The sequence below is a fragment of the Felis catus genome, chromosome D1, assembly GCF_018350175.1.
Source record: "Felis catus isolate Fca126 chromosome D1, F.catus_Fca126_mat1.0, whole genome shotgun sequence".
Classification (NCBI taxonomy): domain Eukaryota; kingdom Metazoa; phylum Chordata; class Mammalia; order Carnivora; family Felidae; genus Felis; species Felis catus.
Genome location: NC_058377.1, coordinates 105785783 through 105813655, shown reverse-complemented (window position 1 = coordinate 105813655; position 27873 = coordinate 105785783). Strand labels below are relative to the sequence as shown.

The following is a 27873-nucleotide window of genomic DNA, read 5'->3' as shown; positions in this document are numbered from 1 at the left end:
AATGCCTCGTAGTGTCCCCAGGTCTCTCCTGCAGAACAAGCCTCACACCCCCAGACAGACTCATCTGCATGCTCTGTGAGCGAGGTAGAAAGAGGTGGAAAGAGCCAACCTGTGAGACAAGGGCTGGGCGGGAGGCCTGTCCCTCAACAACAGGGAACGTGAGTAGGAGCTGAGATCTCAAATGAAATCCAGCACGTAGTTGTCCGAGAATGGACATTCTCCACTCTGCAGAGGGGAGGGAGGGAAGCCTCTCAGAGGATATGTGAGCTGGCTTCTAAAGACTGGGTCATTTTTCAGGCAGAAAGTTCAGGGCAAAGGGACCGGCTGTGCCAAGTTCTCCAGGTATGAGGGCATCGCTGCTGGGCCTCGGGGAAGGGCTGGAGAGGAGGTCCCGGAGGGGAGTGTTGGGCAGCGGGCAGGGCCTCGGGACACACAGAAGAGTCACACTTTTGTTCTTCTTTTAAAGTAGGCTTCGAGCCCAGCGCAGAGCCCAATGTGGGGGCTTTAACTCAGGACCCTGAGATCACGACCTGAGTTGAGATCGAGAGTCGGATGCCTAACCGACTGAGCCACCCAGGCACCCCCACTCTTCCCTTGTTTTTAATTGAGGTATAGTTGACCCACAATGTTATGTTAGTTTTGGGTGGAAAAGTCACACTTCTCCCCCACCCCCCAGCCCCCAGGGCAGTGGAGAACCCTTGGGGAGCCTTTCATAAAGTTGGGAGGGGCAGAAAAGAGACCAGAGGGCAAGGCCACAGGTGGGAGCACACACAGGCAGGAAACAAGGAGCCTGGGACGCCGGGAACAGCCACAGATGACTGGGGCCTCCTCTCCCCAACCGGCATCAGAAGACACCTCCAGCTATAGGCAAAGCGTGGACACCGTGAAAGACCGAGGACGTCACAAGTGTCGGTTTTCCCAGTGGAGGTGCTCCCAGCCCTCTCTGCCCGGCCCCTGCCAAAGCGAGTGCCTCCCCCTTCTCTCTCCCTCCTTCTAAGCCCACTAGCACTGCTCCCCACCTGCCACCTCTCCTACTGGTGGAGGCAGTGTGGGGGCAGGGGCGTGACTGAGCTCAGACTGGGTAACATGGGAACGCCACGGAGCTGGGTACCAGGCCATGGGGCGCAGCATGAATTGTGGCGATGAGGACACCCACAGTGGGGGAGGGGGCAGCCAGGGTAGCACGGGGGAGGGCTGGCTCCAGATACCGTAAATAAATACAGGCAATAAAGTTCAGAAAGGCCAGGTGACCTCTCCAAGGTGTCTCCAAGGACAGATAGTCATGGGGTCTTTTAGAAGGACATCATCAAAGGCAAGATCCTTGACCTCCAAAGGCCTCCAGTCCAAAGGCAGAGGCCAGCTCTCCACTGGGCATGATGATTCTAGAAGAGATCTCCAAGGCTGCAAGCTGCTAGAAATGGAAGGGCTCCTGGGCTGTGCTGGGGTCTGGGGACACAATGTAACACGCAGCTCAAAGTCCAGTGGGAAGGTAGACAAGCAAACAACAGCCAGGGCCCGAGGGATAAGGTCCCCGGCAGAGACATGGTGTGCTGGGCTCTCCCAGCGGGAGCTCCCACAGAGGCAGGAAGGCCTGAGTTGCCTTAAACACGGGGGGCCTTCCACGCTCAATCATCCTCAACATCCCAGGTCATGGCTTTGGCCTTAACCTCTTGGCAAGGGGGGATCCGGAGCCCCTAGACTTTGAGTCTACATTGCCTCTGGGTTTTCAAGAAGTGTGTTAAGGCCAAGTTCTCCGAATCGTGGCTGCATCGTCTAGAAATGTACCGGAATCTGCCTCGGTGTCATTCTTTCCAGTTTTGAAGTTTCCAAACTCCAACTTCCTGCACACTTCGCTTTCCTGAACCTCGGGGTTAATCCCAGACACTTGAAACGTTAGCTGTTCACTTAAAACATCAACCCAGTCCCTCCCGGTCCCCACCAAGGTTTCCAGCCCTGGGATTTTTCTTCAGCGTCCTCATCTTTGTTTTGTTTTTTTTTTAATTTTTTTTTCAACGTTTTTATTTATTTTTGGGACAGAGAGAGACAGAGCATGAACGGGGGAGGGGAAGAGAGAGAGGGAGACACAGAATCCGAAGCAGGCTCCAGGCTCCGAGCCATCAGCCCAGAGCCTGACGTGGGGCTCGAACTCACAGACCGTGAGATCGTGACCTGGCTGAAGTCAGACGCTTAACCGACTGCGCCACCCAGGCGCCCCAGTGTCCTCATCTTTGCACCAACTACCTGGGGCTCCGCTTTTTCACATACACATCACGTGATATACACATTCTAGCAACAAGTTTATCGTTTTTAACGACCACGCTGTATTCCACCTTGTGTCCTGATCTACGTTTTCAGCTTGTGTTTCTGCCAGTGACCATGGCCTTGGGCAAGCCTGGCCTCCTACAGGTCTCTCACCTCTTTATTTGTAAAACATGGTGACGTGGAAACTCCCAAGTCTTTTCACAGCCTTAACGTTGCAAGTGTCTTATGACTTTCCAGCTGTGGAGTCCTAAACTGTAATCCTAGGGTGACAGTCCCTAGAAGGGAGAGGCCTCACTGTGGGGTGGGACGACGCTGAGGAAGAAATAGGTAGGAAAAGTGATTACCACTAGCCCCGTTCCTTGGCTTCGTTGTTAGTCGAGCCTAGGCAACGAGCCACATTCGAAGATGGGGGTGTTCACCCACTCACTCCTCATAGTGAAGCTACAGCCCTCCAAGCCTCTTAGTCTTTCCCGCCCCTCGATGACAAAGCACTTTTGGACTCAAAGCTCAAACCCTCCAGACCAGCAGAGTGCTGAGTCACGGTGGGACAGCAGTTGTCGACCACAACCCCACCCCCTGCACCCCCACCCCCCCACCCCGCCCCTTCCCCCTCCAGTTCTGGAATAAGCCAGTGTCTTCCAGAAAAAATAAAAACAAAAGCAACAACAACAACAAAAAAAACTAGCCCGGCTCTTCTCTGGCTTGCCCTCCCTCCCGCCGCTCCCAGCCCCAAGAGGTGGCTGTCCCGGGAGGCCAGCCAAACGCCCCGCCTCGTCCAAGTCACGAGGAGCTGGGGCTGGAGGGGCAGGGAGGCGAAATCCTGGTCAGCAAAGGTCCAGAGGGCAGGTCACAGCTTTGAAAGAATCTAGAGGCTTGGAAATGGCAATTCTAACACTCAGGGTTCCCAGAAGGTGGGGAATGGCGCAAGCAAACACACACACACACACACACACACACACACACACACACACACACGCATGCGTGTGCGCGCGCGCGCACACACTCAGCCCAGCACAAGATTTCCCTTTCGTTCTTCCCAGCCAGCCTCTCCCAATGGCTTACCACAGTCAAAGCTCTCCCTCATGACTGCAACTGTGTTTTTATCTGAGCACAGAGCCAATACTCATTATTGAAACCTACTTTCTGCAATAGACCGACTTCCTTCAGGTGGGTCCAATGTTATGCTGGCTCTGTCCGCCTGGATGTCCTGGAGGCCCCGAAAGTCAGCACCCAGGGTCCAAACGCAAGCTTGCCTTCCCTCCAACCTGCATTTCGTCCCGCACTCACCTGGCTCCTAGGGGCTGGGGGCTCTCTTGCCCACCCCCCACTCCTTACTTCCACCCTTCGCACTACCAATCAGCCACCTCGTCCTGTCTATTCTGTCCCCCTCATATCTCACATCTTCTTGCTGTCTCCTCTGCTGAGAACCAGGGCTGTTCCCTCCCAACCAGTAACCAGCCCTCTTGCCTGACTGTAATCCACCCTCCGCGTTCAATCCTGCAGCCGTCTTCTGTTTGCTCGACAAATCCAGAGCACCTAGTAACAAGCGTCTTGCAAAATGCTGGAAGTGCAGGATGAAGAAGGCAGAAACAACCCTGCCCTCCAGGAGCTTACAGTATCCAGCAGGAAAGATAAGCAAAAAGTGACTTATGCGTGCATGACATATAATCATACACACAAGTATTCTATAGTTATTCGTTGTCACTACTTAACCAAGCTACAAATATCAACTCAATTTGTCATTTGTATTTTTTTTTAATACTTATTTTTCAGAGAGAGACAGAGTGCGAGTGGGGAGGGACAGAAAGAGAAGGAGACACAGAATACGAAGCAGGCTCCAGGCTCTGAGATGTCAGCATCGAGCCCAACGTGGGGCTTGAACTCAAGAACCGTGAGATCATGAACTGAGCCGAAGTCGGAAGCTTAACTGACCGAGCCAGCCAGGCGCCCCTGTCATTTGTATTTTTAACTTGGTTTATGGCATCTTTTGTCTTACAGCTTGTTGTTTTATGATTCCATTGATGTGAAATTCTAGAACGTGCGAAGTTATTCAATATTGAAAAATGTCAGAAGCTGGTTGTCTTGGGGGGCACGGGGAAAACTTCTGGAAAGGGATACAAAGGAACTTCTAGGATAATGGAAATCTTCTGTATCTTGTTTCAACTGGATTCAAGGGTCAACACTGGCCCTTAATCAAGCGTGTAAGATTCTGTGCATTTTATTGTAATTAATTAAAAAAATTAAATCACTCATTTTTGCAAAGAAAAAACAGTTTTGTTGGCTTTTTATCTACTTGATTCCAGTCTGTTCCATATTCCTATAGCTATACCCACAATTTTTCTTCTAGGTATGCCTCCCTCAAAGATGTAACTACGTGTATTTTGGACTTACCAAGTTTTTGTAGGACCATACCCTCTGTTCTTTTTCCCTGAGTGCTCTGTACAACTGAAAGGACTTACTAGGAACAATTTTATTTTATTTTATTATTTTTAAATTTTTTAATATTTATTTTTGAGAGAGAGAGACAGAGTGTGAGCGGGGGAGGGGCAGAGAGAGAGGGAGACACAGAATCCAAAGCAGGCTCCAGGCTCTGAGCTGTCAGCACAGAGCCCGACGCGGGGCTCGAACCCACGAACCCTGAGATCATGACGTGAGCCAAAGTCAGACGCTTAACCGACTGAGCCACCCAGGTGGCCCAGAACAATTTTAATTCATTTTCACAAACTCTGTGTGAGCCATGTCCTTGATTTTGGTCACTGCCCTGAGGATTCACCTCAATCAGCATTTGCTACTCAAAGTATTTCTCCATTTTATTTTTTACTGGTTGAAAAAGACAAACAGTTCTAGCTTCAATACCACAAGTCCCAGAAATTTTGGATTCTCTCCGTTCCTCTTGCAAATAGGCCAAGTCTGTTCTAAATTCCTTCTTCCTGTAATCGAGTGCAGCTGATCACCAAGGTAGTTGTAGTAACTTTCGGGTTTGCAAACTTGTTGCAACAATTTGGAGCTCTTACAGGAATTGGGAGTGTCATCAATTTTCTCTTTGGCAGAGTCTTTCTCTTCTGAAGACACTGGCCGTTTGTATTTGACACAATCCCATCGTTGATCGTCCTCCGCATTGTCTCGTGGCGGCCAGGTGCCACTCTCCCACGTGGCTGAGACTGTCACCTGCTCTCCGTGTCACTGGACCTCTCAGCCATCCAACTTTTCATTTTTTTTAAGTAGTCAATCTGCCAACTGCCCCTTTATGGCTTTTTACAACCTCAAAAGAACACTCCCTACTCCAGAATTTTAAAAGATAATCTCCCAGATATTCGTTTAGTAACTTCATGGGTGTTTTTGTTTCTTAAAGGCTTGGATCTTTAATCTGTCTGGAACACATTTTGAAATACAATGAGTCATTTTTTTTTCATATGACTCTCCATTGTTTCAACATCATTTGTTGAACCCATTCTTTCTCCCCAAATTTGAAAGGTCACTTCGGCATCTACGAAGTTCCCATAAGTACCCGAATAGGACTGTTAACACTGATAGATCATCTCTTCCTGAGCCGGTACCAACTGCTTAGACGACTTTATATAGTACTTTTTAAATATCAGAGAGGGCAAATCAGGCCCTGAGGGCAAACCCTCAGAACCTTTTTTCCGACAAATGCTTATCAGCTATTCTACACATGCATTCTTCCAAATTTACGATCATTTCGTCAAGTTCCAAAACGTACCGTGGAGTTTTACAGAAATTGCATCGAATCTATAGGTTTCCATGGGGGGACAAATGACGTCTTCACAAAACTGAGGGTGGCTCTCCATGGTGTTTCTTCCTTTATGTAGGTTTTCTTTTCTGGCCAGCAGCAAACATTTCTAATTCTCTTCGTATACTTCCTGTTCACTTTATTCCTAGGTACTTTAAGCTTCTGTTGCCAGTGTTAAGTTAAAAATACTTTTTTCTTGTAACGTTTTCTAACTGCTGTTTACTGCTAATATAGGAGAGCTTTTCTATGGATTCAGTATAAGATTTCCAAAAATAAAACTAATGTAGTATCTCCCTGCTTAGAAATCCTTTAGTGTCTCCAGATCGCCCAGGATAGAATTTAACCCCTTTTTATGGTCCACAGCCTTTCCCCACCTTGACCCTCTATCCGCCTTCCAGAATTCTCCAACATAGACTCTATTTTCCAGGCCAACACTTTCTTTTTTTTTTTTTCAACGTTTTTTTTTTTTTTTAATTTATTTTTGGGACAGAGAGAGACAGAGCATGAACGGGGGAGGGGCAGAGAGAGAGGGAGACACAGAATCGGAAACAGGCTCCAGGCTCCGAGCCATCAGCCCAGAGCCTGATGCGGGGCTCGAACTCACGGACCACGAGATCGTGACCTGGCTGAAGTTGGACGCTTAACCAACTGTGCCACCCAGGCGCCCCGTCCAGGCCAACACTTTCTTAAGGTACCTTGATTAGGCCATCCATTTCCACACCTTTGCATATGCTGTTCTCCCGGCTTGGAATTCCCTTCCCCATCTCCCTCCCTCCCTCCCTCCCTCCCTCCACTCCACCTTCTTTCTAGCTTTTTCTTCAAACTTAGCTCAACTGTCACTTCCCTTGGGAAGCCTGCCCGGACCTCCACTCCCAGACACGCTAAGGCACCCCTTGTCTATGCTCTCCCAGCAGCCTTCTGCTTATTATTTTTTGTAGCCCTAGCCCCACTAAAATTTCCTTCCTGAAAGTAACATGTGCTCGTTCATTTTGAAAGGAGTGTAGCAAAGACCCAAGAAAGAGAAATCACAGTAATTCCATCAGCAACTTCTTTTTTTTAGTAGAGCTCCTTCCCTTTTTAAGGTTGGGGAGTTCAGTTTCCAGTCTCACGTCTGTGAGCACCCCGAAAGGGGTCTTGGATAGGTCTCCCACTTGTGTTGAAGGAACCCGGTTAAGAACAGTGAACCTCGAAGCCAGCGGACTGGGAATCTGGAAGACAGGAGCCCGGGCCTAACTCCATTTCTGCCATCCCCGAATCCACACCTACTCGTGCCTGGGACACAGCTGCAAGCCACACCCAGTAGCCCTGCCCTTCCAGGGTTCCTTGCACCTGTCACACAGGTCATTCACCGGCTTCTCTCCAAGGGTAACCCCAGGAGAGGTCTCCTGTAAGTGGGGCCCATAAAAGAAGCCATCTCAAAATGGCCTCATGGCTTCGTCTCCAGATCCCAGCGGCTTCTCCTGTCTTTTCTTTAGAAAAGAAAATCGTCCTCTGGATTTTCTCGGAAGCCCAGGCGGCCCACCCCGCCAGGACTCCCTCAGGGAAGGCCCTGTCCATGTCTCTCGGGGAAACAGCCCGCCCAGCCTTTGTTGTGGAAGCTGCAGGAGGAGCCATATTTGCTTTCGGCAAAAGGCGGACGGGGTCGGAAGGGCGGGGGACAACCAGGGACGGGCCGAGGCCTGCGTTTTGCTCCTTGCTAGACCTTGAGGAAGAGAAAGCCAGCCTTATCCCAGCCACATCTCTGACTCACACGGCCTCCTAGGGCCTATGTTTCCAGTTTCCCAATTTTCATAACGAGGAAGTCGCCTCGAGTGTGGTTAAGTGCTGCCCTACCGCTCGGATTTTTAACGTGCCCTTGGCCAAGAGCCTCGGGGAGCCCGCCCAGGGACTCAGGAATCGCCCCGACGCCCCGGGAGCCAGGGCGCTTTCCGTCGGCTCCGGGACCCGGGACGCCCCGGGCCCCGGGCCCCGAGCTGGGCTTCCTGCCCTTCCGCACGTCTTCCCCACAATTGCACCAAAGGCGCGGCCCAGCGCAAGGACGCCTCCGGCCCCACGCGCGGCGGGACACGCGCGGCCTCCCCCGGCGGCGCCGCCCTCCCCCAGGGCCCCAGGGGCGGGGCCGCGTGCCCACCGGAAGAGGCGGGGCCTGTCCCGGCGGGCGGGCGGCTTGATTGGCCCGAGCGGGCCTGACGCCCGATCCCGCTATAAGTGCGGGGCCGCGGCCATCTGCGCCACAGTCTGCCGAGAGTCGCCGCGGTTTCCTGCTTCAACAGTGCTTGGACGGAACCCGGCGCTCGACCACCCCCCTCCGGCCGGCCGCCCAGAGCCAGCCCTCCGCCATCTCCTCACAGCGCCCTCGGACCGCCCCAAGGCTCCCGCCGCCGCTCCAGCGCCGCCACCGCCCGCCGCCGCCGCCTCTCCTCAGCCGCCGCCATGACGACCGCGTCCCCCTCGCAGGTGCGCCAGAACTACCACCAGGACTCGGAGGCCGCCATCAACCGCCAGATCAACCTGGAGCTCTACGCCTCCTACGTCTACCTGTCCATGGTGAGCGCGGGCGCGGCTTCTCCGGGCCGCGGGCGGCGGGGCGGGGCGGGGGTGTGGCTAACGGGCGGCCTCTCCCGCCTCCGCGCGCGCCCTGCAAGAAAATGGACGTTGCTCGAGGTCTCCCGGGACTTGCGCAGACATTCTGGCGAGTTCGCCCTTTCCGAGTGTCCCCTGGCAGGGCCGCCTCTGCGCACCCCCTCTATATTTGAAGAGAGCCTGGTTTGCTGAAACCCTGGAGTCGGCCACGGTTGCGACCAGTACGATCCTGCAGCGAGGAAGGTGGTTTTGGCCTTTCCATCCCTTCCCCTGCGTCGATCACGTGATCCTGAGGTCGTCCTTTGGCTTGGGTAGCAGGCGAAGTGGTCCAGCCCCCATCCTCTCCCCACCCCCACCGCCCCCCCCCCTTCGGGTATGGCGGAGCCTGCTGGGTAATGGTGTCGGATAGCAACGGCCGGGAGGGGCGGGGGTGGTCTGGTGCTAAGTGGCTTATCTCCTGTAGGCTGACCACTCTCGAGCAGCCGTCGCCACCCCTCTGTTGTGCTTATCTCTGGGTCCCACTTGAATCGAAGCGCGGAAATCTCCCCTTGCGAGGACACAGTTGTCTTAGTCATCCGTCCTTTTGCCTGGATGCTTAATTCCTTATCTTTTTGGTGCCTGAGAGTGGGGGCCCTCTAACTGAACCCGTGGTTTTCGGATAAAGCACACCACCAGTAACTGGGCAAAGAGTTTTCCCATGCGCCAATCAGTGGGCTCCGTTTTCCAAAATCCTGGTTTTGAGGCGAGGTGGTGGGAGTTTTACTTAGAATCGTCTTATGATTGTGCAAATTATCCAAGAATAGACATGTTCCAGATGCATTTGAAAACAGGCCTGGATTTCCATGACTGCCGTTCCATTTGAGGGATACCTGAATACAGCAAGTGTCTAAAACTGCATCAGGTTTTTTTTGTTTTTGTTTTGTTTTCTGCTGGCAACATATTTGTATTCAGGGTTTTTGTTTTGCTTTTTTTTTTTTTTTTTTTTTTTTTTTTTTTTGCTTTCTGCTGGCAATGTGTTTGTATACATTAGCATTGCCCACAGCTCACCATCCCTAATGGGTTAATTTTAGAAATTTGTTAAATTTAGAAATTTTACAGGCTGCTGTAAGCCGGCAAGTTCATGTTCTGACAGGGGTTAACCAGGGAGTAGAGCGAGAAGGCACTATTTGTACAGGGTAAATACTCCCACACCCTCTCCAATCAAATTGGACGTTGGGCGGAAGAACTTTGCACTAATACAGAGCCTTAAGAAATTCCATGCTGGGGGCAATTCCATGGTATTCTAAAGGTTCCTTGTAGTAAACTTTCAATTTCAAGGACCAAATAAAGACACGGTAATCACTGTTGTGTTCATTCCAGGGACACAACCTGCCCCCAGTCTCCTTCAGCACAGATCCCTTTCTTGCTGCGCTTTGAGAAAGACAGACTTAGGCCAGCAGAGTGCCTTTCTTGGGACTCCTTGCCTAACATTGATGTTCCCCTTTCAGTCCTACTATTTTGACCGTGATGATGTGGCTTTGAAGAACTTTGCCAAATATTTTCTTCACCAATCTCATGAGGAGAGGGAACATGCTGAGAAGCTGATGAAGCTGCAGAACCAGCGAGGTGGCCGAATCTTCCTTCAGGATATCAAGGTGAACGAAAGATCCTAGAGGGGCCGTGCCTCCTAAGTAGGCTACCTAGCAGTCCTCAGGGGTCAGGAATCACTCGGAAGCTGGCAGTTGCCCTGGTAAAACGAGGCGACTTCGGGATTTTGTGCTTTTTTTAGGCTTAACCATCTAAGCTGAAGGCAGCAAAGAGTAGTGGGCGAGGGTGTTAGGTTGGAAGCTGTTGCAGGAGAAACTTGGATGTCCCTTGTGAAGCGCACGTTTGAGGTGCTTGCCGACTTGTGGGCTGGTAGAGGCTGCAGGTGCGTTGACCTGACCTCCTCTCGTTCAGAAACCAGACCGTGACGATTGGGAGAACGGGCTGAATGCGATGGAGTGTGCGTTACACTTGGAAAAGAGTGTGAATCAGTCACTACTGGAACTGCACAAACTGGCCACTGACAAAAACGACCCCCATGTGAGTACTGACAGCCGGGGAGCCCATGGAGGGAACCGTTTGCCTCTCGTGGCAAAGCTTACCGATGACGTTCTTCCCCATTTCTGTTTTCTAGTTGTGTGACTTCATTGAGACGCATTATCTGAATGAGCAGGTGAAGTCCATCAAAGAACTGGGTGACCACGTAACCAACCTGCGCAAGATGGGGGCTCCCGAATCTGGCATGGCAGAGTATCTCTTTGACAAGCACACCTTGGGAAACAGTGATAATGAGAGCTAAGCCTTAGGCTGTCTTCCCATCGCCACACGGGTGACTTCCCTGGTCACCGAGGCAGTGCATGCGTGTTGGGGTTACCTTTCCCTTTTCTAGAAGTTGTACCAAAACATCTACTTAACTTCTTTCATTTGTACCATTCCTTCAAATAAAGTAATTTGGTACCCAGCTGTTGTCTTTTGAGTAGTTGAGATGGGCTAGAATTGGATCTAGGTCCTCTGCGCAAAATCTGTGAGTGCTGCGGTTCAACCACGGTAACCAAATGAAATGCCTAGGAGGATTTGTATTTACTAAACTCTTTAGTTTGGGAAAGATGTCAAGGTTGGGGGTGTGGAATTCAGACAGGACGTAAGGACTCCGGATGCTGAATTTGATGTTTTGAATTACATGTTTCCGGTGATTCGGTCTAGCTTTCACAATTTTTATGTACAAAAGGCACTTAAAGGCTTAAGTAGTAGTCCTGAAACTACTGATTTTGTTACCCATTAAGCTAACCATTTAATTCAGGCTGTCATACGAACGTATGCTTCAGTGTGGACAGCTATATGGCTATGACTGGATCAGTGTCCCGCTGGTGTACATGCAGGTAGGACCAGGCCGGTGAAGTGTCCCTTTCGGGGAAACAGGCTAAGAGTGTGCTTCATCCCTAGAGAAAATTGGAGAAAGTCAACGTGAGTACGGAAGATCTCCACTTCAGTGTTAAAACTAGTTGCGTAGTGTGGCAAAGGTTGGGACATCTGAACTACACAACATCAGTGAGTAGGGTCAGGAGACCACAGAACCATCTCCTTGCTAACAACTACATTAATGTCCTTTCCCAAACAAGCCACGGTGATTCGTAAGTTTCTGTCTGGCTAGAAACAAAACCGATGGTAGCCCTTTTCAGGCTTTTAATCACAAAGTGTGCATTCTGACCCAGAAGTTAACTGCTTGAGAATCTAGAAATAGGAAATTACGCTTCCCACATCATGAATGGGGGTGGGGTAAGGTGGGTCTAATGGGTGAAATCCTGAATGTAGGGAAACACCTGCTGGGGTTTTGACAGCTTTGGATGGGCCCCCGAGGCAGCATGAAGAGCACATAGAAGTTCAGAAGTCCTGATGAGTTCCCCAAAGCAGTAAGATATCCCAAGGGACCTGGCCACCCTCACCTTGACCATCTACCAGTTCCCAGGGGTGTAATACTTTCCAGGATCACTGGAGGGTTGTGGGGGAGTGTTCATATGCGGTCACCCAGCTGAGGCTGGGTAGTGAGTGGAGTTCTTAGGTTACCGCCTAGAGTCCCCAGCTCTGCCTCATGGTTTTGGGTCTGCTCCTCCAAAAGTGAGCTCCAGGGATAACATGCCCACCTAAGCCTGGCCTGGTGGGACTCTTCCTGGTGGTATCAGCCTCTTGGGTGAAGTGAGCAAAAGCCCTCAGCACTTAACTAGGGCCCTTGCTGAGGTGGCCAGGTGTGTGCCCCAAGGCAATGCAAGGTGTGAGTCCAGCATGCTGTGGCAGTGAGGGAACCGTAGGAAAAGTGGCGGAAGGAAGGGTAGGCTCACAGCAAGGGAAGCTGGTGGGGCTTCCCCCCATGTGGGTGGGAGTATGGGGAGGGCAGGAGGTGAAGTGACCTGGTTAAGGTAGAGAACAGACCTGTCTTCCAAGGCCCAGTAGGGATCTCCGTGACTTCTGAGTATTATCTCTATGTTGCTTGACTGGTCCAGATGCGATTCTCTGAGATGTTCCGAGGTCTCCGACATGTCGGTCAGGTTAAACTCAACGGTTTTCTTCTTCATGTGACCCAATTGGGGGTTCTCCGTCGAGGACCCGACGCCATCTGAGAGCAGTTCAAAACTGTTCTCTCTGTCAGGAGTCACAGGCTGTAGGCTTTGGTCTTTGACAGCGCTGTCTGTGCCTGAGACTCTGCGAAGGCCTGAGGGTGCTGACTTTCCAGGTGGGAAGACCATAGGGGTGTGGCTGAGGGGCGTCTGGGGGGCACTGTGGTAGCCTGACCTCCCGTATAGTGCAGCAGTCTCGAAAGCGTCATCCTCCTCCTCAATCTTCCAAGGCTTGCCGCCTTCCTGGTTCCTAGGGTGCTGTCTGGCACTCCCGAGTTTCTTGGGCTGGCCCTCTTGGAGAAGGCCTTCTTTCTTGGGTCGCAGTAGTTTGGTCTTTGAGTTTGTCCTGGGGGGATGGTGGTCGTGGGACTGTAGCCCTAGGAAGCGGCCAATGATGCCAGTTTGAGGGTCCTCCTCCTCTTCTGGATTTGCCTGAAACCCCATGTCTTCCTTATGCAGACTGTAAAGGAGACTCGGTTGAGCAGCGGACAAGGACCAAAGCCTGACTTGACTTCTCCTTCACCTCCTCTTTTCCCTCTCTATGGCCCAAAGCCAAAGACACACAGTGTTTCTCACTATGCCTGGACTCCCCTCTCTCCCGACCCATCCTCTACTGCCCTGTGAATCCTTCCAGGCCCGGCTCCCCTCACTGTTGTGTGCCTCCCTCTTGCCCGTGTTGACTAACCCCTCCTTGCCCCCCCAGCCTGGCACTTAAGGGCTCTGTCTTCATCTCCGTCTTCTTGTGAGCATCCCTTACTCCAGGCGAGCAGAATACTGCTCCCCAGGTCTGGTCAGTCACATGAGGCCCAGGAGTGACTCTGGGCAGGCTGGGGGTTTGCGGTTGTAACTGCAGAGCAGCATATCCACAAAGAAGTCTGGCTTTCTGGAAGCCCAAGGCCTTTGCTCTGCAGGAAAGAGCCCGCCTATCCCAGAGTGTGGCCTGCCCTCGCTCGTGTCCACATTCTCCCCACGCTTCAAGGCCCAGCTCCGGGTCCAGCTGGAGGCCACCTCTCAGGCCAAAGGCGGTCTCTTGTTCTATGTTCCGTCTCCCCAGGCACCTGGTACTTTGTACCTTGTATCCAGAGTTTGGGGCCTTGGGTTTGAGTCCCCTCACTGAATTGTGTGTTCCTTGCAGACAAGGTCTATGTATTACTATTCTCTGTCCTCCACCCAACCTTCAGCTGCCAGAGTACAGACCACATGGAATTCGAAAGCAACTTCCAGAAATGTTTCTGACCCGAGCAAGCCTCCAGCCTTCATGTGATCACTTTTTCAAACCTTCCTCACACCTACTAGAGACTCTCGCTAATTCTAATTATGGGTTAAGAGGATATTTGGTTTTTATTTTTATGTTATTAATTAATTAATTTATTAACATTTATTTTTGAGAGAGCACGAGCAGGGGAGGGGCAGAGAGAGAGAGGGAGACACAGAATCCGAAGCAGGCTCCAAGGCTCTGAGCTGTCAGCACAGAGCCCGACACGGGGCTCAAACTCGCAAACCGCAAGATCATGACCTGAACTGAAGTCAGATGCTTAACTGACTGAGCCACCCAGACACCCCAGATATATGGTTTTTAAAAGACAATAGTGCTGGGGCACCTGGGTGGCTCAGCTGGTTAAGCACCCGACTTCATCTCAGGTCATGATCTCATGGTTTGTGAGTTTGAGCCCCGCATCGGAGGCCCACCATCTGTGCAGAGCCTGCTTGGGATTCTCTCTCTCTCTCTCTCTCTCTCTCTCTCTCTCTCTCTCTCTCTCTCTCTCTCTGCCCCTGTCTCATTTGTGCTTACTCTTTCTCTCTCTCTCAAAAATAAATAAACTTTAAAAAGCCTCTCGAAGAAAAAAAAAGATAACAATGCTTAATACTGTGGAAGAAAATCTTGATGGTATGGATCCTGACATGCAGATGACTCTATAAAGTCCTCCCCAGTCTCATACTGGGGAGAGAGGGCTGTCTGGGATGGCCCTTCAGCCCACTGTGACCCTGCTGCAGCTTAGAAGGGATTCGGATGGAATCAGGGAAACAGGACCCATGTGCAGGGGAGTCTGGCTGGCTGCGGTGGGTGACCTGAGGCCTGTGCTCTGTAGCACGGAGCCTACCCAGAAGTTACCTGTGATGACCCAGCGTCTTACTGGGGACATGCTTGCCGTCCTTCCCCTCACTTCCTCCCCCTCCCCGCTTTCACTCCCCGTCCAAATACCCTGGCTTATCAGGAAACGTAGTTCCGGACCAGAGCTGGGAACCAGGCTCTGACATCCCAACTGCATCACTGACCACTGACTGCCCTTGAGTAAGTGCCTTCTTTTCTCAGGACCTGTTTCCAGCTCTGGACGTAGGGGGCTTAGACTGGCTGTACCTCAAATCCCTTACAGCTTTAGGAATTACTAAACAGTACAAGGTAAGGATGTGGAGATAGAAGCAGACACACCTGGTCCACGTGTATCACTTGCTAACTATGTGACCTTGGGCTGGACAACCCACTTAACCTCTCTGAACTTGGACTTAATCACCTGAAAACTGGAGGTACCAAACCATTGGGAGGAAAAAGAGAGTTTATACAAAGAGCTTAGCAGAATTCCCAGCACTTAGCACACATCCGGTATGTATTAACCAGCGCTATTCTAAGTTTTCAGGCAGGCCCTTGCACTTGGGCTTTTCGACTCACCAAAGTGGTCCCGGGCACTGCTCACCTGATGTTGAAGGTAGAGCCTAAAAAGGAGGGTCGACGATACTGGGCGGAAGCAGCTGTATAGGGGGGTTGTGGTTCTGGATCATTCCAGTACATATCCCGCTCCATTGGGGGCAGGTCCTGGTGCATCTCGTCCACAGCCAACAGGGACACCTGGTTGCCAGGCACAGAAGGAAAATCCAGCAGAAAGGTCAGCCCAAGCAGGACCTTGAATTTGCTAGATGACTTGGAGAGGTCACTTCCCTCTCTCTGGGCCTCAGTTTCCCTACTTGTGAAATGGAGAGACTGATGCCCTTCTTCAGCCTCGGAAGTTGGGGTGAGAATCCTGTGAATGAATGGTTGGCTGGGAGGGGGTAGTTCACGGTGAGGCCTTCCTGCAGACCTGTGGGGTCCCCTCCCTGGCCCTTTCAGGGAAGGACCACAGGATAGGCGCCCCCTCTCCCCAAATACCTGCAGGCTCCTGTCGACAATCCAGTTGGTCTCAAAGTCATCATCATCCTCTCCAAATGGGTTGATGAGCTGCTCTGCCACCTTGGGGAGAGGTGAGGCTCTGGAAATCCTCAGGTAGATTCCCTGCAGCCTGCTCCCTGGCCTTAAACTTTCAGCTCCTTCTAGTTCCACGCCCCCCTCGATGCCTGGCCTCCCTAACCACCATCTCCAAAGCCAGTATGTCCTTCCCTTTAGGGAAGCTCTTCAGGGAAGAGCTGTCCTTCATTGTGTCACTCAGTACCAGTCATCACTGGTACCTCCCAAACCTATATGCTCCCCGGAGTTCCAGAATTCTGTGCGTTTGTTCATTTACTCATTCCAGTCTTCAAACACTCATTTATTCATTATTTTCAATGCAACAGAGACGTTGAGGCTGTGATCAAATAAAGGGTGGCCCAGGCAGGATGAATCCTGGCACTAACCTATGAAGTCCCCTGACAAAGCCCCGCAGTAGGGGTGAGCTGCACTAAGGGTTCAAGGGACATCCCGTAAGCCACTGGGGAATTTCAACCAGAAAAATGGGTGTGATCTGGTTTGAAGCGAAGATGACTGAGGGGCTGAGGGTGTGGATGGGGAAGGAATAGCTCTGTGTGTGTGTGTGTGTGTGTGTGTGTGTGTGTGTGTGTGTGCGCGCGCGCGCTCGTAAACCATGCACAGGAGGGAGGGAGGAGGCAACGTGCCATCACCACCGCTACCAAAAAAATAAAGGAAAAAAGGAAGAGACAGAGGGTGGGTGAGAAATGGAGGAAAGATCTGGGGCGCCTGGGTGGCTCAGTCAGTTGAGTGTCTGACTCAGGTCATGATCTCGCGGTCCGTGGGTTCAAGCCCCGCGTTGGGCTCTGTGCTGACAGCTCGGGGTCTGGAGCCTGCTTTGCATTCTGTGCCCCTGCCTCTCTCTGCCCCTCCCCCACTCATGCTCTGTCTTGCTCTGTCTCTCAAAAATAAATGTTAAAAAATTAAAAAAAAAAAAAAAGAAACGGAGGAAAGATAAAGAGATGGAGAGGAAATGGTGCTGTTCAGAACTCCTGTTAGGGACAGCTCCGGATGTAGTGGGAGGAAAACCTGGAAAAGCCACTTGGGGTGGGGATGAGACACCTTCCCCCATCCCGCCCTGGATAGATTTCTTGAGTAAGGAGAGGTGGTGCTAATCTGCCTTGAAAGGATGGGGGCTAGGGTAGTTAACATCAGGGCTTTTGCTTTACTAAGCAGAGGGGACAAATTTGGGACCAGAGCCTCATCACTGGGGACGGTGAGGAGTTGCCTCGCCAGGGGGGTCAGTTACTGCCATCTTAGTCCATACATTTCCCTTGTTCCGGACAGATGTTTGGAGAACGTTCTCTTGAGGGGACATCTAATGGTTTGACAACTGAGCTTTCCCTGTCTCTTTCCTGCCGGCTATGCCCTAGGCCTCGGGTGAAGCGCTGGGATCAGACACAGGCCTCTGGCGGGTCCTGCTCTTCTCTGGGTCTCAGTTTCTTCCTATGTTAAGACACGGGGAAGGAGGAGACCAGAGGGTGGTGGGCGGGGCCCAGCAGCCCACTTTCCACATTTGAGACTCTCCCTTCCTGGCTGAGCATGGACCTCCTGGCCGTGACCTCACCCGGTCTTGTGAGGCAGAGAATCTCACCTTCAGCCAGCCAGCATAGAAAAAGAACTGCAGGAACGTGAAAACGGGCACAACGAGGTCCAGCTCGTGGCCAGGATAGGCCTTGGCCGGGTTCAGAAACTGCCGCCCGATCAAGCAAGCCAGGAAGAAGCTGTAAACCGCCACGGTCACCACCTGGGAGGAAAGGGAGGTGGCAGCAGAAGTGAGCTGGGGGAGGCCCTGAAGGCAGGAAGCTCCCTAGGCTGGGAGAACGAGACCTTGCTCTGACTTGTGCAGTCCAGTGACTCTGGGTCTCTGTGATCTCTAAAACGGGGATGACAAACTGAGGGTCGATGGGGGGTGGGAGGGAGGGGAGGGTGGGTGATGGGTACTGAGGAGGGCACCTGTTGGGATGAGCACTGGGCGTTGTATGGAAACCAATCTGACAATAAATTTCGTATTAAAAAAATAGATAAATAAAAAAATAAAATAATAAAATAAAATAAAATAAAATAAAATAAAATAAAATAGGGATGATCACACTGCCTCTGCTGGGCTGAACCAGGCAGGAGCCCGGACTCTTCCAACTCGGCACTGGAGAGGACCCGCAAAGTCCAGATCTAACTTCCAGGGGAGCCTCTTAGCCCCTAAGTGAGCCCTTCCTATGACAGGCTGTTTCCCCAAGTCCTACCAGCACCCCCCACCTCGTTTCCCAAATGGGCAGCTTCACTGGCCTAGTCCTCACCTGTGTGTACACCAGTGGGATACTGATCCAGTCATAGGCAAACAGGAGTCCACACTGAGTACGCAAGACGTTCATCTCCTGGGGAGCAGGAGGGAGGGTTGGGGTTCTGACCACAGTGTGCTCTCCCAAGCTCAAACCCTCATGGTCCAGCCCTGACTGTGTGGTCATGGGCGGCTCCCTTAACCTCTCTGTGCCTCAGCCTCCTCATCTATCAAAAAGGAACCAGGATCTCCGAGGCTCACTCTAGAGAGGAAGTGGGAAGGGAACCGGGGGCCAGGGGCCACGGTGGGTTGTGGAATGCTGTTGGACAAAATCCTACAATCTCAAGGCAGGTTCTGGGAAGACCCTCAAGCCTCCTCTTTGTACGAAACTTTGTGCAACCTCGGGCACAACCGTCCCCACTCTGCAACAGCCCCATCTGTGTCGGGAAGCTCACGTTCAACAGGCTCTGGAGCAGGACAGGGTCTCGGATTCGACCTCCGATCCACGCCTTCATTGACAGGTTGGCAAACCACACCCAGGGCACCCAGAACGTGTTGTGCGGCAAGCTCAGCTTTTCTAAGTGTTTGCGTTCCGCGGGGGTCATAAAGCCTGCGGGGTGGAGTTAAGAAGGCAGCGGGTGGGGGAACCTGCAGAAGGGACGGGCTGGCAGGGGTGGCCAGGCCAGGTCTTGCCGAAGCCCAGGATTTAGGGCCAAGTTCATTGGGACCTCTGAGCTTCTTTGCCATCCTCTTTCAACAAATAATTACTGAGTGCCCACTATGTGCTGTTCTGGCCTGAGCACGTGAGAAGTGTCTGCCTTCTTAATGAGCACCAGCTCAGGTAACGGCCAGGGAAGGTCAGAGACTGAAAACGCGCAGAGCTGGACGGGGAAGGACAGAGGCAGGCAGACCGGTACTTTCTTGCCGATTCCCAAAGCCCCACTCCGGGCCCTCAGTCCGCACTCTTCTCTCATCCCTCAAGGGTCCCGTCCCTTAGCCATATCTCAAAACCCTCTCCTCGCGTGGTTCCCCGGGCCTCGCCCCACCCACCTTCGCGCACCTGACTCCGCCCCGCCCAATTCGACCCCACCCAATCATCAGCAGGCAGGCCTCTGGCTCCACCCACCGGCCCTGCCCCCGCCCCGCCAGCCCCGCCGGCCCCGCCCACCTGCTTTCACCAGATGCTGGGAACTGGGAAAGCGCTTGTAGACTGCGGCGCTGACGCTGCGCAGGATCAGTACGTTGCCCAGGTTGGCGTAGCGGATGAGCGTGCGCCGCAGCAGCCGGCCTTGCTCGTCCTTGCCCTCCACCAAGCCCGACACCAGGTTCATAAGGCGATCGGGCCATGGCAGGTTCTCGTACTGGTTCCACCAGCGGGTCACGACCAGCGTCACGTAGAAGCCTGGGCAGGAGAAGAGGGAAGGGGGCGAGGCGAGGGCCCAGGCTGCGGCCAGAGCCAAACAAGGGCGACGCCTGGTTTCTCCATCTTTGTGATGGGAGCGGGGCCCAGCCCCAACCCTCCTGGAAGGCACTCAGCGGGGGAAGACCATCGCCGCAGAAAGGCGCAAGAGCCCCAAGCTCTTGCTCTCAGAGGCCCCCCCCCCCCCCCGCTTAACCCAGAAATCTGCCAGACCCCTCCCCTCCTGCACACAGGCTCCAGGGACCCTGTCAGGGCTGCCCTCAGAAACTGGGGTCTTGAGTGCCATCAGCAGGACGTCCTTCCTAATGCCTAACTTCATTCCGTCTGGGGGCAGACCCCCATTTCTGTGAACTGCCAAGAGGCACTGACATTCCAGTGGCCTTCACCAGCTAGTTCCTCGTAGTGCCCCCGTCTGGAGCCTGGAGCAGCCCCTGGGACCCCGACGTTCAGAAGGGGGAGCTCACCCAGCACGAAGGAAATGGGGATGAGCTGGATGTAGCTGTCGCAATACAGAGTCAGTTTCTCAAACATCACCTGCTGTTCCTCCGTGAGGGCCATCCTGGGGGGGAGGGGGATGTGTAGACATGGCTGAGACAGGTACCACGTCCAGCCAGGCCTAGGGTAGGAATGTGACTGCCGCTTTGCTCCCCCACCCTTCCCTGCCCCTTTCACTGGCCCAACCCGTCCTTCTCTGGCAACCCCAAACCCCAAGGGGGCCTCTGCTCCATGGCTGGAAGAGGCCCCCTCAGGAGGTTTTCTGTGAGCTATAGGAAGGAGTTAGTTTCAGGCACCACTGACCCCCTTTTAAAGGATCCCAAGCAGGTTCAAATAGCATTTGGTGTTTAAAAAGGCGCCTGGGTGGCTCAGTCGGTTGGGCGGCTGACTTCCGTTCGCGTCATGATCTCACAGTCCGTGGGTTCGAGCCCCACATCAGGCTCGGTGCTGACAGCTCAGAGCCTGGAGCCTGCTTCAGTTCTGTGTCTCCCTCTCTCTCTCTGCCCCTCCCCCTCGTGTGCGTGTGCGTGCTCTCGCAAAAATAAATAAACATTAAAAAAATATTTTTAATAAAAATATGTATGGGGGGGGGAGGGTTGAATAGGTGAAGCCTGGAGGACTTTTAGGGCAGTGAAACTACCGTGTATGATACTAAAATGGTGAATACATATCATTGCGCATCTGTCCAAACCCACAGAATGCACAACACCGAGCGTGGACCTTGGTGTAAACTATGAACTTTGGGTGACAATGATGTGACCGTGTGGGTTCATCCATTACAACACATAGGCCACTTTGCCGTGGGCCGTTGATAGTGGGGGAGGCTGTGTGTGTTCGAGGGAGAATATGGAAACTCTCTACCTTCCGTTCAATTTTGCTATCAACTTAAAACTCTCAGAAATGAACTCTAATTTTTCTTTAAAAAGGATCTTGATGGCCTAGTAACAACCAAAGAAAATCAATGTGCTTTGTTATTGGCATTGTAATTACGAATCCAAGAACTTTCCCTACGTAAGAGCCCTTCAATCCATTTCGGTCATAAGTGCTTTTTTCCAGTCAAAATGCTTTCGTATATTCTGTGATTGTGTCTGTCCTATATTTTATTGTTTAAATAAACATGTTTATTGGAGGGGGAAAAAGTATGGTCTGGGATTGAGCTTGTGTGGGACTCAGGAAAACAGGCTGGCTGAGTGGGACCAGGTAAGGCCTGGGTTCCCGGGCCTGTCCCTGAGTTGGGAGAAAGATACTCCTGGCCTGCCGTGAGCTGCCCTCCCAGTCTGACTCCTTTTATATCCTTCCAACCCCCAGCCCCCAGCCCCCAGCCCCCAGCCCCCAGCCCCCAGGGCTTGGCTAGGAGCTCAGGTCAGCCTTATAGGACGCTGGTCCTGTAAGAGCGTCCCCCTAGTTGTTCCAAGCCCCAGCTGCGCCCCTCCCAGGCCCCACCCCAGCCTGTCCCCCTGCACCTGTAAATGAAACGGATGATGTAGTAGCTGAGCAAGAAGATGAGGAACTCGCCATAGATCAGCTTGTAGATGCTGCCGCGCCAGCACAGGAGCAGGCGGGAGAAGGAGCCTAAGCGGGCATTAGCCACTTGGCTTGAGTAGGTGACGGTCATGACTGAGCACGGGGGGGCACGCTAGTAGACAGACAGGGGAGGGACACCGATGAGGGCCTGGCAGGGAGCAGGGGTCTTGGTCAGAGCTTGCTTGGGCGTCATGAGTGATCTTAGCCAGGACTCCTCCCTGCTCTGGGCCTCAGCTTTCCTGTCTGGACACTGGGAGGGGGATGAGGTGGCCTCAAAGGCCCTTTTGGCTCTTCTTGACTGTGGGACATGGGAAGCCAGGGAAGTGAGCCCAGAGCTACCCACAGCCTTGGCAGAGAAGACACAGATAGGTCTGTGCCCTTAAGTTGTCTGACAGAGGTAATGACAACAGCAATAGCCAAGTCCACACATTGGGCTTGGTCCCCCGAGCCCATCTTGTTCACTGTCTCCCCAAGCACCCTCAGCCACTTTGGACCAAGACTGGTGAGGGGCCTCGTCGGTCTTGTCCACTTCCCTGTCCCCACTGCCCAGAACAGAGTCTGGCTGGTAGAGATGCTCAAATAATGTTTACTGATCAGTGTCCCCAGGGCCTTTGCACTTGCTAATCCTTGTGCCTGGAGGATGCTCTTCCCAATCCGTGTGGCTCATTCCCACTTCGGGTCGTCTGCTCAGAAAGGATGCCGCCAACTACTCTACCTGGAGATAGCCTCCCAGTGCCACTGGTTCTCTGTCCCCTCATCTTATCGATTTTTCTCCATAGCATTTCTCTTGTTATGCTTGAATTGGATGTCTGCCTATTCCCGCCTTAGAATGGAAGCTCCCACTGTGTTCTCATAGCAGGTGCTCAGGACAAACTTCCCGAAGCAATGGCTGCCACCTGCCCTCCCCCTACTCGCTCTGATGCAGCTGGGGTGGCTGTCTTTGTGCCTTGTGCACACCAAACTCATTCCCACCTCAGAGACTTTGCACACACACACACACACACACACACACACACACCGGTGCCCCCCCCCCCCACGCGCACACGTGCAGCCCATGTGTCCGCATCACCCGCACTGTTGCAAAGACAGCCATCTACCCCAGGGGCCCTAAAAGCCCCGGCCCCGCCTGCCTGGGCCAACCGCTACTCACAGGAGGAGCTCCAGTCCTCTCAGGGAATCCCACGACATTTCTGGCCACTGGACCGATGGGACTCTTGGGGGTCCTGCGGCCAGTGACCCTGCCCACGCTTCAGGGCCAGCCCTGCCCATGCGTGTGTTAGGCGGTCACTTGACTGCCTAATCCAGGGCCTCCACAAAGGAGCCCTTGTTTTGGCCCCTCCTCATAATCTGCACATTAGCAGCCGGCACAGCCTGGCCAGGGCCCCTCTAATTCCTTCCTGGGGGCTGTGGGGGCTGAGACCAGGGCTAGAATTTGGGGCAACTCCCTTCCACCATGGGCCCAATCCCGCCATTTTCTCTGGCCCCTCAAATCCAGAGACTGAAGGATCTGTTTCTGCCGGCTGAGGTCTTGCAGGGAGAGCTGTGGGGAGTGGTGCCAGGAGCTACACGCGAGAGGGAGCCCCGGCCCAGGCCCTTCGGGGTTTGGGCAGCACGGAGGGCAGTGGAAAGAACACTGGACCATGGTCAGAAGTCCTGGCTTCCAGTCCTGGCTCTGCCACCCGTGTGGCTGACCCCAGTGGGCCTCTGCGTCTCCCTAGGCCTCAGTGTCCCTATCCAAAAAGGATGGCCTCGCTTTAGGCCTCATCACCTTTTTAAGAGTGACATTGGTCTTCCTATGCTGGTGAGGAGCTCTGATTGGCTGATGGTGACATCATAGGCTTTTCGGGCTGTGATTGGCTGGCAGAATCCAGTGAGTGGGTTGGTTCATAGCTACGGAAGAAGGCGGGGGTGGGAGGCTGCTGTGTGGGGGCTGGGCCTGGTGAAGGATGACGCAGCAGCCTCGGTGTTTTTGTTGCTGGCTTTTAGCCAGTCCACGCAAAATGGGGGTATGTACCCAGGTCCCCAAGGGCAGCTGGTTAACGTCTCAGCACCTGCTTCCAAACAGTTTAATACATCAATCTATACGCAAGGGCCCTAAGCCCCTGGAAATGATGGCTGTCCAGGACAGGCTCCTCTTGTGAAAGCTGGAAGCCCCAGGGGCTTTTGGTCTTCAGCGAGTGGCCATAGGAAGGGTCTGGAATGTATACGAAACATGCAGCTTCTCGGGATCTTGCTCCAGAGTCCGATTCTGCGACCGGGTTGGGGGTCGTGGGGGAGGGGCGGGCTGCATTTCTAACGAGCGCTGCTGGCCCACGTCTGAAGATCGCACTTTCGGAAGCCCCGGTTTACAAAATGACCTCGAGCCTTAAAATCAATCCACGCCTTCCCTCCCTCCCCCCTCTCTTCCCTCCATCCCTTTCTCCCTCGTCTCTCTTTCCCTCTCTCTGACATACTCCTAAGTGTTCACAATGCTGAGATTGCAGGTGACTTTTGTGCGCACCACTTTCGCCTTTGTAATTCCCCGCCTACAGGGAAAACTTACCGTTTCACAACCACCTTGCGTATTTTTCTAATCACAGCAAACAACAAGGCCATTGCAGTTAGGAGGGGGGGGGGGTCTCTTCGAGGACGATTTGCTACATGCTGCCTGTGCAGTGGGAAACATCTTTCCCATCGCTGTCCTTCCCTTGAGCCTCAGCGTCCTCGTCTGGAAAATGGGACAATAGCACCACCTCAGCAATGAGAACGATGGGTGATGATTCAGTCAAACCAGTGGTTCTCGTGTCCGGCTGCCGGCCCCTGGTGCGTCCGCCCCCACCCCTGCAGATTCGGTTGGGTGGACGGGCCCCAGACCCTCATGTTTTCTCAAGTTCCTCAGGCAAGGCCAATGGACAACGTGGGTTGAGAATCACTGCTGGAAGGGTTAATTCCCTACCTTGCATTCCGTCTTCCCCCACCCAGAAATATCTACACTCCAGGGAGAGCTCTCCACTTAGCAGATGCTCAATATATTTTTAGTTAGAACTGAAACATGTGCCTAGCACCCGTCTGGCGCGGGCATGCTCACTTAACGTTAGCTGAAGGAGTGAATGAAACACCTCCCTTTTTGCGCGCTCAGGTTCCTGCTTCCCCTATAATGACCACTGGAGGGCGCCCCTGACTCGCTGGCTCCGGCCACGGAAGCCCTGTTGGCCGATGAGCGGTCTGTAGGGACCCTGGAGCTGGCCCTGGAGGCTCCCTCTTCTCCTTCACCCTGACCAGCAGCTGTAGAGCCATGAAAGAGAGTCGGAAGACACCGTGGCATCCGGAGTTCTCTCTCTCCCCTGAACTTCAGGTTCCTTGCCGATATCCCAAAAGTCCTACCAGGACCAGCCGACAGTGCTGTGCCCCCCTCCTTCCCCTCCCAGATGCCCCAGGATATCCACAGACACACCCGGTGAGAAGCTGCTCCTGGCCCCAGCCCAGTGCTAAGACAGGTAGACCCTAGGCATAAGTCGGGGTCTTTTCCAGTGGCTCCCAGCCGTGAAAATGTCCCCAAGCCTGCATCTCAGGCACACAGAGAGGCTACAGCAAGCACTGATCGACCCACGCTGTGCTTGGACAAAGGGCCCCAGGATTGACCCCTGCAAGGATGGAGTCCACCCCAGTCAGGGTCATCCTTTCTGCTTTCTGTTCCACAAAGTAGTCCTCCAACAAACCATTTCTGATGCCGGAATTAAGCCTCATCCGATTCCTCCTGCATCCAAAAATTCATAGTCAAATAAAAACGAAGGAAACTCTTCAATAACTTTAACACAAAATGGCAAGTCCTCGTATCTGTGTCAGGGACACAGAGGTCAGGGAAACTGTTACACGGAAGGGATCATTTCAGCCGGGTCCTGAGGCATGGGTAGGAGTTCACCGGAGCTGAGAAGGATGGAGGGGTATTACATATAAGGGAAAGTCCATGCAAAGTCACGGAGGCATTTCTGAGGGACAGTTCGACAGGGTATTATTATCTACATTTTACAGAGGAGGACCCTGAAGCTCAAGGCCTGTTGTGTCCAAGGCCACACAGCTATAAGGCTGGGGCTGAAATCTGGGTCTTTTCATTTTAAATCCTGTGGCTTTTTCATGACCCGCCATCACCTCTCTAGTGGATGTCAGTTTCGGGGGTGGGGGTGGAGCCAGAGGCTTACTCTTAGGGTAGTGGTCTCTGTTGGGGTTAAAGGGAGGTCCAGGGGGATAGGAGACGCACAGAAGAGACGCTGACCGCAGCAGAGCCATAGCTCTCGAGGCCACCAGCGGAGAGCCATCTCCGGAGGCAGACAAAGCAGAGCTGGGAAGATGGGGGGAGGTTCCGGGGACAGAATGCTATGGTCTTTTCATCCAGAATCACCATGGCAACAGGAGCATCACAGAGGGCCTGCCACTGTGCCCTTCCAGGCCTGCCCCAGCTGGGCAGGAAGCAGAGGACCCAGCTTGGCTGGGGAACAGTGGGCAGGAGGCCCTGGGGTGGCCCAACCAGCCCTGGATGCTGCCTCCGGGCTCTGTGTAGGGTACTTCCCGGCCCACACCCCTCTCTTAGGCCAATCACAGAAAGAACAGGGCAGAAGCCAAGAGAGAAAAAGGAGGGGGCTGGGCATATCTGGTCAGAAGAGGGGAGGGACCCTACCAGCCTGGGGCCTGTAAGTAATACAGATAACAACGTCTCTACACTGGGGCCAGCAGCCCCGATCCCTGAAGGGCTGGGTAGACTCAACACCCCAAGAGACGAACACATGAGCTCCGGCTCCTGTAGAAAGACAACGGGGACGGGGAGAGGCTGGGACACGCTGGGACACGCCGGGCCCAGCTTCACCAAGCCCGGTCCTGCCAATGACAATGGAATAGCATCGAATGGTCTGGAGCCAGCCCAGCCGGATACGAAAGGCAAGAGGATTCACCACAGCCTCGCGGAGAACGCTGGGATCTCCGAGCGGCCCTGTCCCCATGGACTCTGCCCCACTGAGGCCAGCCAGGTGAGGCGCAGACCCCATCCACAACCCCCTTCCCCACCAGCTTAGAGCTGGGGCTAATGGGCAGGTGAGGAGGTGGGGGAGAACCCCAGGCCAGGCTTCTCCTGAAGAACTGCGCGGGGTTTAAGAAGACCTGGGTGCCGTCACACCTTCACTACGTGCAAGTCAGTAGCCTCAGCCTTCCTGATCTGTGGAATGGGCACATTAACGGCTGTGAGAGAACACAGATGGCTGCTCATCCACCCGCTTACTTGGTGGACAAAGACACCGAGGCGTAGAGAAAGGAATGGACTTACCTCAAGTCACAAAGAATTAGAGGCAGAGCTGGGAGGGTGTGAGGAGGCCACCTGTCCAGGTCAGAGCAGTGCGTCCCTTCACTGTTCCGGGACGTTCCTGCTGTTCAGCTCCCACGGGTGCGTGCTGAATGTCAGCTGTGCTTAGCCCCGTGCTGGGCATTGTGGGAAGCGAAGAGAAGAAGCTATGGTTTCCCCGATATCCTGAGCGTTTACTGGGTGCCAGGCAGTGCACGGAGCGCTATTTCGAAATGGTTTCATCTCATCATCAGAACTGGGGAACAGGAAGTGTTATCCACCTGTTACAGGTAGGTGTCAAGGCCCAGAGAGAAGCGAAGTACCTCGTCCGAGCCTCCACTCACGCCCGAGTCTCAAGGCCGTTGCAGACTGCCTCCTGGCCCTCGGTTACGGACCCCGGGTTGGTCGGCGGGTCAGGCTGCCTGGCAGCGGTGTCCTGGAGGGGACTCCTCTGCTCTGTGGGCGGCTGGACCAGGCGGCCAGATCAGGTGGGAGTCTGTGTGCCAGTCTCCAGGGCAGTCTTCTCCAGGAGGGGGCCAGGTGGGTGAAACAGACCCAAGGGCAGTGGGGAGGCTGGCAGAAGGGCGGGCCAGCTGAGGAGTAAGCCGTGTTGGTGGCTATCTGTTAGGTCGACGGGACCACCCAGCAAGCCGCCTTGAGTGGCCTTGAAGTGTCTCAGCCCCAGGTTGCCCGGACAACCACAGCTTCAACCTTTCTTCTCCACCGCAGCCTGGGGTTTCAGAGTTAGCAAATAACAACAGAGGGCAGTCAGTTACATCTGAATTTCGGATAAACCTCAGTGGGTCCTACACTGCATAGGCCCCGGGGGGGGTGGGGGGGAGGGCATCCAGAAGCAAGAGTCTTCTCTGTGTGGGCATCTCCGCTGCGGTGCACCTGCTTCA

General features: G+C 53.6%; 3 protein-coding genes and 1 long non-coding RNA gene across 11 annotated transcripts in view; 3 read left to right on the top strand and 1 right to left on the bottom strand.

Annotated features, from left to right (window-relative positions):
* The first annotated feature begins 3208 nt into the window (after positions 1 to 3208).
* LOC109492378 lies at positions 3209 to 4092 on the top strand. The gene is made up of 3 exons (XR_002146222.3): positions 3209 to 3429; positions 3766 to 3904; positions 4036 to 4092. It is a non-coding gene; the product is annotated as an uncharacterized LOC109492378 (long non-coding RNA).
* A 4327-nt stretch (positions 4093 to 8419) lies between these two features.
* Positions 8420 to 10974, top strand: FTH1 (ferritin heavy chain 1). Its single transcript, NM_001048151.1, is given in 4 exon segments — positions 8420 to 8560; positions 10084 to 10230; positions 10535 to 10660; positions 10755 to 10974. Coding segments are annotated over 4 exon segments (552 nt in total). The 5' UTR covers positions 8420 to 8446; the 3' UTR covers positions 10920 to 10974.
* Positions 10092 to 27735, bottom strand: BEST1 (bestrophin 1). Of its 7 annotated transcripts, none has more exons than XM_019812527.3 (11): positions 26957 to 27735; positions 21603 to 21775; positions 20109 to 20203; positions 19393 to 19626; positions 18680 to 18834; positions 18244 to 18321; positions 17541 to 17693; positions 15875 to 15955; positions 15426 to 15577; positions 12548 to 13192; positions 10092 to 11559 (listed from the first exon to the last, which is right to left on the bottom strand). In XM_019812527.3, the coding sequence occupies exons 2-11, from the start codon at positions 21752 to 21754 to the stop codon at positions 11541 to 11543; spliced, it is 1764 nt and encodes a 587-aa protein (XP_019668086.1). In that variant the 5' UTR covers positions 21755 to 21775; positions 26957 to 27735; the 3' UTR covers positions 10092 to 11540. The 7 variants fall into 7 exon arrangements, with proteins under 7 accessions (XP_019668086.1, XP_044895366.1, XP_044895365.1 ...); XM_045039431.1 differs by lacking the exon at positions 21603 to 21775 and adding an exon at positions 24206 to 24370 and having other exon boundaries at positions 26957 to 27732; XM_045039430.1 differs by lacking the exon at positions 26957 to 27735 and adding an exon at positions 24206 to 24344.
* The window catches only part of RAB3IL1 (RAB3A interacting protein like 1), a 43106-nt gene continuing 41293 nt past the window's right edge, over positions 26061 to 27873 (top strand). Inside the window, exon 1 of one of the 2 annotated variants that reach the window (XM_045039424.1) lies at positions 26061 to 26663. In XM_045039424.1, coding sequence (XP_044895359.1) covers positions 26424 to 26663 — 240 coding nt within the window. In that variant the 5' untranslated portion in view covers positions 26061 to 26423. The remainder of the gene's footprint in view (positions 26664 to 27873) is intronic. The other variant, XM_045039425.1, reaches the window with a different exon arrangement.